The following is a 10,924-nucleotide window of genomic DNA, read 5'->3' as shown; positions in this document are numbered from 1 at the left end:
CACAAGTCCCAGATGGATGTCCTCTTCTTGAAGATTAAATGTACAGTGCTTCAGCCTTTTCTTTTAGAAGTACCCTTTTGTGAGGTTAGCTTAAACATAGGAGGAGATGGTACCTGGGGTATGGTCTAGGTAGGGAGACCCTCCCATAGCTACAGAACAGAAGATAGATGTCCATGGCCTTGGCAAAGACAGTTGAGTCCATCCTCGTCTCACCATATAGATTGTATTGTGGAAGGCAAGCTTTGTCATCTCCCTGTTTCACCTTCTCCTCAGTCATCAGACACAAAAATGTTGCTTGACCCCATTTTATCCCAGTTGGGTATGGTCTGGGCTGTGATCAGACACATGGCCTTGTTGGCTGGAATTTAAGACTTTCAGATTTCAACTAAATAGTTGAGTCATATTTAAAGCCTTACTAGAGTTGTGTTGCAGGTCTACACAGTTAGAAATGCAGCTTCCGGGTGGTATCATCAACAACAGTCACACTTTAAGCACAGCAAGAGAGTGCTTTCATTGCTTTCACCTGACCTCATCCAAGGTTTTCCAGGTTCCATGAGGGAACTGTAGGGAGGGAAACATGGGATAATACCATGCACTCAGAGAAAAGATAAGGAGGTAAGATTCAGTTTGGAGGCTTCCAGTTGTTTAATCTTTCCCTGGAGAGGCTAGAGAAAGTTATATTAAGGAAGCCTATAACCCACTGAGAGGAGCTGGCTCCTCACAATTTGGATGAAATATTTCCTTTGTCTTTTTCTCTTTCACTCTCTTTTTTCTGTCTTTCCCTCTTTTTCTGTTTCCTTTATTTTCTTTCACGTTTTTCCTTCAGACCTGTTTTCTATTTAAGTTATATTCCTGTCATGGTTTATATTAGCTCCACAGCCTCATGCTCCTATTTTTGTATGCTTGTTCTTTAATTAGTAGAACTGTGTAAACTTAAGCAATATGACCTATGGGGGAAGGTTTGTCTCATTTGTTCTGATGTGTAATTCTAGGTGGACTTTGAGGTTTCAAAAGACCAGAGCAAGGCAGATGTTTCTTTCTGCTTGCCTGCCTATGTATCAGGATGTAACACTCAGCCCCATGCCTGCCTACCATGATGCTTCCTTTCAAGACGTCAGTGGACTATCACTGTAATCACTCCCAAAAGTATTCCATTATTAGAGTTGCCTTGGTCATATTGCATTTTCACAGCCATAGAACAGTCACTAAGACAGATTGATTGTGTGATAGATTGACATATCTTCTCCTTAATCTGTTCTGTGAAATCAAGGCTAAATGAAATGATAATGGACTGATCTCTAAATAAAATATTTAGTCTGTGGCATGGTTTTTACTCATGACTCATACAGGTTCATAGAGAAAAAGAGAAACAACAGGAGCAGAAATTAATGTCACCTATGTGGTTTGGAAAGAAAAAGAGGTGTAGGTAAATTAAGATGGCAACCGTCTGCTGAAACAGATTCAGTAATTATCAGTGAGAGTAGGGCCATTGAAGAAAATGCACGCACTCTTCTGTGCACATGTCGAGAATGTGTTGTGAGGGTGCTGTGCCACACAGCAAAGCGTTGAATTATGGGAGGAAAAGGTAGTTTTATTCTCCACCATTACATACTCTACCCCTATTTAATGGAAGGTAAAATAGAAGCAATTGCTTTTCTTTGAGAAGCTATTTTTCTTTTTCTTTCTTTTTTTTTAAAAAGATTTATTCATTTATTATATGTGAGTACACTGTAGCTGTCTTCAGACACCAGAAGAGGGTGATAGATCTCATGACAGATGGTTGTGAGCCACTGTGTGGGTGCTGGGATTTGAACTCAGGACCTTTGGAACAGCAGTCAGTGCTTTTAACTGCTGAGCTATCTCTCCAGCCTGAGAAACCATTTTCCTAATCTGATATTTTTATGATTATATTTTTGTCTTATGTTTTTCTACATGTCTTAACATTTGTTATTCTGAGCTTTACCCACATCTTGACTTTTAAACTTTGTCAGAGGCTATAATTTTTTTATACCAGAATGGCATGCATGCATTAATGGCACATTAATACTGATCTCTAGGAATTGGAGTGCAGGTTTATGGCACTCCATATGTTTTTGTTTGTTTGTTTGTTTTTTGTTTGTTTAATTGTAAGATATGTGAATGAGTCTTTTGCCTCTCTTTATGGATGTGAGCCATGTGAAAGCCTGGTGTTCACTGAAGTCGTTTTACTCTTTGGAGGGATTTTGTATGAGCCCCTGTGTGCTTTCTTTTTGTGTGTGTGTTTCGTTGGGACAGGGTCACTTTATGTACCTCTTGATGTCCTGAAGATCATTATGTAGACCAGGTTGGACTGGAAATCACAGAGATTCACCTGCCTCTGCCTCCTGAGGTTGGGATTACAGGTGAATGCCACCACACCAGCCCATGTTTTCCCCATTTTAGAAGTAATTTTTGATGTAATTTTGCTGTTGTATCCTCAATTATGCTGCTCTGTTTGTATCTCTTTGTATATATTAGTAGGCATTTCGCCTACAATGCAGTCTCTTATTCAGTGTGAATAGAAATGAGAGGTATGATTCCCCTTTACTGTTTCCTTCTAAAAGGAGTTGGTGATTGCATTTGAAATTCTCTGACATGGGATTAATATGCTGAGCACATAGAATTATGTAAATATATATTCAATGAAGTATACATTTAAAATGTAGTCAGCTTCACAATTTCTATTTTATATACATATATGTGTGTATATTAATATATACACACACGTACATACATATACGTGGTATATTTTAGGATACAGTGACCTATGAGGATGTGCATGTAAACTTCTCTCGAGAAGAGTGGGCTTTGCTGGATCCTTCTCAGAAGAGTCTATACAAAGATGTGATGCTGGAGACCTACTGGAACCTTACTTGTATAGGTAATAATGTAAAGTTTTCTTCACTTTTTAACTTATGGGGACAAGCCTTTGTTACAGATGGGTGCTCTTCTGCATTTTGATTTTGAAAGAGGAAAGATATGGTGAATAAATTGGGCATTGTTCTAAGGTTCACAGAAGATAATAATTCATATTTTGTATAATTTCTAATAATAAACATTTTGGTACTGTATTTTAGGCTATAAATGGGAAGACTGCAATTTTGAGGATCATCATCAAAGTTCTAGAAGACATGGAAGGTAATTCTCATGTGTGAGCTGGTACATAGGTGTCTCTGAAGAAATTTTAATGTACCATGAAATTTTAATGAAAAAAACCAAACAAACCATTTAACCAAGCATAGCTTTGTGAGGTTTATTAAATTCTCACATACCATATTTCTCAGTGTTAGGTAGCTCGTCAGTGTTTACAAATTATTCCTTTAGGAAATAAGAAATGGACATAAGGCCTTAACAGATGTCACAGTTTTAATCATAGCCACTTGAGAACAATGTTGTGGTTCCTCCTTTGTTGCAGGACATTTGATCACTTTCTGAACCCAAGATTGTGAACAGGAGAGACCTGTTTGTTGTTGTGGCAGGGCTCAGCTCTAGCACACACCTTTAACCCAAGAGCTCTCTGTAAACAAGTGTTAAGTGAATGGTAAGTCAAGAGGCAGAGCAATTGACCAGATGACAGGGAGAAAATCCAGGAGAGAAAGAGGGCGTGGTCTTTGAGTTCAAGGGTATCTAAGCTAGCATGGAACTGCAGAAGGAGCTTTTGCCTTCTGGACATTGGTAGAGTAGGAAGGTAAGCTGGGTGTTTCTCTGCCTTCCTTTAGCTAGCAGACTTTCACCACAGCATCTGGTTCCCCAATCTTCATTTGGTAAATCTAACGTTTGGGATTTTGTTTTAAAAACCACAGTCCATCCACTTAGTTTTACACCATTCAAGTGTCAGGAAATGTGAATACACTGGTTAGGGGATTAATGTATGTCCAGGACCTCTTTTAAGCAAATCCTCCACAGTAAAGCTAGTGTTACTCATATACTTGTAGGATGTACCATAGTATAATGAGAGGGGTAGTTTATGAGAGTCAGGAAGGTGTTGTAGTGGAGAAACTTGAATTCCTAAACCTATGAGTCTATGAGGAACAAAAAGGTGAAGTGTATGAATGCAATGTGAACATCTTTTATTTGTTTTTCTTCCTTTAATAGGTATACCAACTGTCCTTCTGGATATGGAAAGAAGCAGTGTACCGATCTGTTTCCTAGAACAATTAGAACATATGTAGTCATTCCTTTTGTGAGAAGAGGAGGTGAATGTGATACAAGTTTACAAGTACTTGGTTTTCCTGCTTCAGTGGGAATACATCAAAATACTGACATTGGAGAAAAGCCCTATGAGTACAAGGAAAGTGGAAAGTCTTCTGTCTGTCCTGGTTCACTTTGCAGATGTAGTGTGGCTCACACTATAGGAAAATGTTTTGAATGCAATCAGTGTGGTAAATCTCCGAATTCCTCCAGTTCTCTTCAGAGGGGCGACCAAACTCGTATGGGAAAAGGAAGTGATAACTGTGAACTAAGTAGTAACAGCTTAACCCATCACAGGCATCCTCAAATACAGAAGACAACCTATAATGAAGAGAATCTTTATGAATGGAATCAATGTGGAAAATCCTCTTTACAGTTACACCAAAGAACTCATTTGGAAATGAAATACTGTGAATATAATCAAGAAGATAAACTCATTTCACATCAAAATTGTAGTCAAGTAGGTAGACCTAATACTAGAGACACAAAGCATGACTATCATCAGTGGGGTAAATCCTTTGCATGTTCCAGTTATCTTCAAATACATGAAAGAATTCACACTGAAGAGAATCCCTATGAATGTAGTCAGTGTGGTAGAGCCTTTACATGCCACAGTACTCTTCAAATCCATGAAAGAATTCATACTGGAGAGAAACCCTATAAATGTAATCAATGTGGTAAAACCTTTGCATGTAAGAGGTATCTTCAAATCCATGAAAGAATTCATACTGGAGAGAAACCCTATAAATGTAGTGAATGCGGTAAAGCCTTTGCATGTAATAGTTATCTTCAAATACATGAAAGAATTCATACTGGTGAGAAACCCTATAAATGTAATCAATGTGGTAAAGCCTTTGCATGTAATAGTTATCTTCAAATGCATGAAAGAATTCATACTGGTGAGAAACCCTATAAATGTAATCAATGTGGTAAAGCCTTTGCATGTAACAGCAATCTTCAAAAGCATGAAAGAACACATACTGGAGAGAAACCCTATAAATGTAATCAATGTGATAAAGCCTTTACATGTCACAGTACTCTTCAAATCCATGAAAGAATTCATACTGGAGAGAAACCCTATAAATGTAATGAATGTGGTAAAGCCTTTGCACGTAAAAGATATCTTCAGATCCATGAAAGAATTCATACTGGAGAGAAACCTTATGGATGTAATCAATGTGGTAAAGCCTTTGCATACAGCAGTAGTCTTAACAAGCATGAAAGAACTCATACTGGAGAGAAACCCTTTGAATGTAATCAGTGTGGTATAGCCTTTGCGTGTCTCAGTACTCTTCAAAAGCATGAAGGAATTCATACTGAAAAAGTACCCCCAGCAATCTAAGAAATGAGGTGTAGCCTTGCATACTACATTCATTTTCCCATCTGAGTTTTTCAATGGTGTTTGATTAAGGTTAGTAGAATCATTCTTCATTAAAACATTGCCTCCTTTTCAAATTTTAGTCATATTGTTACTCCAAAATATAGGAATACCAGATAATTTGAATAATAAAATATATTTGTGAATCAAAATATTTATGTTGTCATTTATTATTTTTGGATTATATTAGTTTATCCTAAGGCCTAAAATTTGTACCTAACACTTTCTCAGAAACACAAGTAAATGTCAAAGAATTGTCTCAGGGAGTAAACATTGTTTCTTTTAAGGTTGAAGATCTGAGTTTATTCTTTTGGACATCCATGTTACTCATTCAATTTTTCTCTGAATACTATACTTAGCTTGTATGCATACCCACACATCAGCACGTAATACAAATATTGTTGAAACAAATAAGGCCCAGTCAGTTCGCTCTCCAGTTTAGGGCTCTTGCTGCCAAATTTAACTAGCTGAGTTTGATATATAGTACTCACATAGGCGAACTACACAATCATCACTTTCAAGTTGTCCTGTAACTGGCACATGCATGCCATTGTGGAGGTATATGTACACACAGTTAAAAAGTTTTAAGAGAGATGAAGTTAACAAGGCAAAGAAATTAATAAAAAAGAATGGGAACATAGATCACAATTTACTAGTTGTAATTAATTCATTTTAAAATTCCAAGTAACACCACTGTTCAAAACAATTAGCGTTCCTATTTAAATCTTATATTATCATTTTGTTCTCAGATTCATAGATAGTTCATTTTAAAAATATGTCTCAGCTGGATGGAATGGTGTACACATGTAATCCTAGCACTTGTGTGAGAGAGGCTAGTGGATCTCTCTGAATTTGAGTCTAGCCTGGTCCATGTTTCAGGATGGGCATAGCTACATAGAGAGTTCTTGTCTCCAAATCAAAACAAAACAACCAAAACGGAAAACCATCAAAAGGGGTTGAAGAACACAACTCAGATTAAGAACCTGGCTGTTCTTTCAGGGGATCCAGTTCAATTTCCTGCTCTCACATGGAAAGTTAGAACTGGTTTGTAACTCCATTTCCAGAGGTTCCAACATCCCCACAGAGCTATTCATGCAGGCAAAAATACCTATGCATGTACAATGAAAGTAATCACTTTTAAAGAATATCTATCACATTATGGAACTTAACATAATTTGGACTCATCTCTACCCAATTAAGTCTTTCATTGTCTTGATTCACATCTAGAGAACTGCGTAAACATTGACCATGTGAAACAATGATTCACAATGATAGATATGGGATTTTCATCACCTGCATGTGATAGAAAATAGAAGGAGTAACTGGGCATCTTCATCTTCTCCATTATAATAACATATTTGGGGGCTCAATGTTGGACTTAGTACTGCTGCTGTTGTGTGCCCAAGTTTTGTTCCTAGCATTCTCATCAGATTGCTGAGATGTATCTGTTAATCCTGGGCAAACAGTTCTGACAGCTCTGATTAACTTTTCTGCCCTTCTTAGGCACCAGGTATGCTAATGGTGTAGATGTGTGTGTGTGTGTGTGTGTGTCTGTGTGTGTGTGTGTGCACACATGCTCACATATGTGACTCTATATATTAAAAAGGGATTTTGGGTTGGAGAGATGGCTCAGTGGTTAAGAGCACTAATTACTCTTAATTCCTCTTCCAGAGGTCCTGAGTTCAATTCCCAGCAATCACATGGTGGCTTACAACCATCTGTAATGGGATATAATGCCCTCTTCTGGTGTGTCTGAAGGCAGATACAGTGTACACATACATAAAATAAATAATTTTTTTTTAAAAAAACTTTTTTCATGTTTATGTTACTTTTAAAAATAAAATGAATTCATATGCATTGTTGGAACATGGTCTAGGAATCAAGTCATGTGAGTTCTGAGTCCTTATGAGAACACTCCAAGGAAACCCTAACTAAGGTTAGGGTTTTACTGCTGTGAAAAAACGTGATGACCAAGGTAAGTCTTATAAGGACAACATTTAATTGGGGCTGGCTTACAGGTTCAGAGGTTTAGTCCATTATCATCAAGGCAGGAGCATGGCAGCATCTAGACAGGCATGGTGCAGACAGAGCTGAGTTCTACATCTTCATCTAAAAGCTGCTAGTGGGAGACTGACATCTAGGCATCTAGGATGAGGATCTTAAGCCCACGCCCACAGTGACACACCTACTCCAACAAGACAATACTTCCTAATAGTGCCCCTTCCCAGTCCAAGCATATACAAATAGTCACATGACCTAAGTGCCTTCAGAACACAGAATTATTCTTGGAATGTATTTGCGTGCTCCTCTTAGTTGTTGCAAATAGGAATGGTTTATTTCAGATTACTCACTGTTTAATGTTGTTATTTGATTGTTTAAACTATCTTTTATATGTCTGTTTGGTTTTGTAATTTTATATTCTTTGACTCAGTAGAACTATACTTGTCTTCATGGTTCTGCAGCTCCATCTCCCTCCTCTTCCTTTTATTTAGGTATAGTCTCTGCAGACACTTTGAAAGCTCTTCATCCATCTTCCATAGGTAGAGTCAGCCTTTTAGGTATCTACAAAGGTTTTTTAATGCCCTGAGGAAAAATACAAATGTAGCCTTGGCTCCAGTGACTTACTGGACCTGGGTTATTTCATTGACCTGACATAACATCTCTCAAAAGGACTGTGACTGTAAATTTTCAAAGAAGGGCCTTAAAATGTTGTTCTGCAGTAAATCTTTCCTTGCCCAAATTAAAAAAAAGTCTATATACTAGAGGATAAAGTGCTGCGAGGAAGCCATACTATTCTTCTTCCATTCCTTTATTTTTCTTTCCTTTTTAATTTTCTCATAGTATAGAATTGACTCTTTTGTACAGAATTAAGTATGTTTTCATGGTTTTAGTAAATTCACAAAGTTGTAAGCACACCCACAGTATAATTTTACATTTTCAGCACCCCAAGGATGAGTGATATATTTCTTTTAGTTCTTTATGTTTTTGTTTTAGGAGTATTTCTGGATAAAGTTATAGATACTTTATTTATTTGTTTATATTCACATCCCAAACTCTGCCTCCTCCCTGACCCATCTCTCAGACCCTCCTCCATCTCCCCTCCCTTTCTACTCTGAGATGGTTGGGTCTTCCTGGGGATCCCCCAACCTGGTGCATCAAGTTTCTGCCAGATTAGGTTGGTCCTTTCCCTTTGAATCCTGACAAGGCAACCCTGTTATGGAATGGATACCACATACAGACTACAGCTGCAGGGAAAGCCTCTGCTTCATTTGTTGTGGGGCCTGTATGGAGACTGAGCTGCATGCCTGCTACATATGTGCTGGGCACCTCGGTCCAGCCTGTGTGTTGTTCTTTGGTTGGTAGCTCAGTCTCTGAAAGCACCCATGGGTCCAAGTTAGTTGACTCTGTTGGTCTTCCTGTGGAGTTCTCATCCCCTTGAGGGCCTTCAATACTTCATTCAATACTCCATACATAAGAGTCCCTTACCTCCTTCCAATGTTTGGCTGTGGGTATCTCTATCTATACCCAATAAGCTGCTGGGTAGAGCCTCTCTGTAGGCTTAAAAATTTCAAAGCCTTTAATAAGAGTTTTAAAATACTTTTACCTCCCTTTTAGCCCACCACCTACCAGAGGTAGTGGAAAGGAAAGGTTAATAAGGCAAAGGGGAGTGTAGACCTCTTTATAAATAGTAAAAAGACGATCAGCAAAGAAGGCAAGGTGAACCAATGCCACAGTGTCATCCATGAAGACCAGTGTCAACAAAGGCCAATGAAAACCGACACTGAGCCTCAAGACTCATTGAGTCGCAAGAGTGGCAAGGCTAACTAATACGAAAGTCTCTTCTACTGTCTTTTGGGTTATACTTACACCCTTGCCAAACATCACATGTTCTCTCAAGCAAAATGTCACAAGCCCCTTTTCCAGGCAACTTTCAGATAAAACACATGCATGTTCTCAGGAAAATATCTTCTTACATATCTGCTTTAGCAAAACATTTTCTCATAAGATAACCTCCAGAAAAACATCACATGACACAACTGAGTCTCGGAAGAAACCTGAAGTTTCCACTTCATATAGCTCTTTTTGTTTAAAAAATTGTCTTTTCCTCTAACATTAACAATCTACACACTATAGAAATAATTATAAGAACCATAAATTTTGTTGGTAACCATATTTTTTTCATTCCCTGTGTATGCATAAGCATAACCACATCCCCATCTTAAAACTGTTGCAGGTTTCCATTCTCATGTCAACACATCCTTATAGTTTACTGGTTAGCCTAGTTCTTCCTAGTTCCTAGTTTTTTCAATAACCCAGTATCTCTCAGCTGTTGTTCTTCCTTTTTCACCAACATTAAGAAATTCAGAGTTAACAAAGCATTATTTAGTCTGTCCCTGGGGGCTTTTACTCTTCCTTTTCATTTAATAAGTATCTCTCTTAAGATACAATTGGCTTGTGCTCGCTTCAGCAGCACATATACTAAAACTGGAATGATACAGAGAAGATTAGCATGGCCCCTGCGCAAGGATGACACGCAAATTCGTGAAGCGTTCCATATTTTTCAACACAACAGGAGAATCTGGAGGAAATGGACAATTTCCTTGACAGATACCAAATACCAAAATTAAATCAGGACCAAATAGATCATCTAAACAGTCCCATAACACCTAAAGAAATAGAAGGAGTCATAGAAAGTCTTCCAACCAAAAAAAAAGCACAGGACCAGATGGTTTCAGTGCAGAATTCTATCAGACCTTCAAAGAAGACTTAACACCAATACTCTTCAAACTATTCCACAAAATAGAAACAGAAGGAACACTACCCAATTCCTTCTACGAAGCCACAGTTATGCTGATACCAAAACCACACAAAGATCCAACAAAGAAAGAGAACTTCAGACCAATTTCCCTTATGAACATCGATGCAAAAATACTCAATAAAATTCTTGCCAACCGAATCCAAGAACACATCAAAACGATCATCCACCATGATCAAGTAGGCTTTATCCCAGGGATGCAGGGTTGGTTCAATATACGGAAATCCATCAATGCAATCCACTACATAAACAAACTCAAAGAAAAAAAACAACATGGTCATTTCATTGGATGCTGAAAAAGCATTTGACAAAATTCAGCATCCTTTCATGCTTAAAGTCTTAGAAAGAACAGGAATTCAATGCCCATACCTAAACATAGTAAAAGCAATATACAGCAAACCAGTAGCGAGCATCAAACTAAATGGAGAGAAACTTGAAGCAATCCCACTAAAATCAGGGACTAGACAGGGCTGCCCCCTTTCTCCTTATCTTTTCAATATTGTACTTGAGGTACTAGCTCA

At 38.0% G+C, this 10,924-nt stretch overlaps 1 protein-coding gene and 1 non-coding gene across 8 annotated transcripts in view; both read left to right on the top strand.

Annotated features, from left to right (window-relative positions):
• LOC127693051 (zinc finger protein 501-like) overlaps nt 1-10,924 on the top strand; it is a 66,704-nt gene that overhangs the window by 15,301 nt on the left and 40,479 nt on the right. For 2 of the 7 annotated variants that reach the window (XM_052193746.1, XM_052193748.1), the window contains 3 exons: nt 2,773-2,899; nt 3,096-3,156; nt 4,114-5,741. The exons of 4 other annotated variants lie outside the window; for them this stretch is intronic. In XM_052193746.1, the coding sequence (XP_052049706.1) occupies nt 2,773-2,899; nt 3,096-3,156; nt 4,114-5,551 (1,626 nt within the window). In that variant the 3' untranslated portion in view covers nt 5,552-5,741. Of the gene's footprint in view, nt 1-2,772; nt 2,900-3,095; nt 3,157-3,433; nt 3,550-4,113; nt 5,742-10,924 lie in introns of those variants that run through there. One more of the 7 variants, XM_052193754.1, reaches the window with a different exon arrangement.
• On the top strand, nt 10,043-10,149 carry LOC127693198 (U6 spliceosomal RNA). The gene has a single exon (XR_007979651.1). It is a non-coding gene; the product is annotated as a U6 spliceosomal RNA (small nuclear RNA).

This window comes from Apodemus sylvaticus, chromosome 9 (genome assembly GCF_947179515.1).
Source record: "Apodemus sylvaticus chromosome 9, mApoSyl1.1, whole genome shotgun sequence".
NCBI classification, from domain to species: Eukaryota; Metazoa; Chordata; class Mammalia; order Rodentia; family Muridae; genus Apodemus; species Apodemus sylvaticus.
Note: the sequence above shows the minus strand (reverse complement) of the source record. Positions and strands in the feature narration are given on the sequence as shown.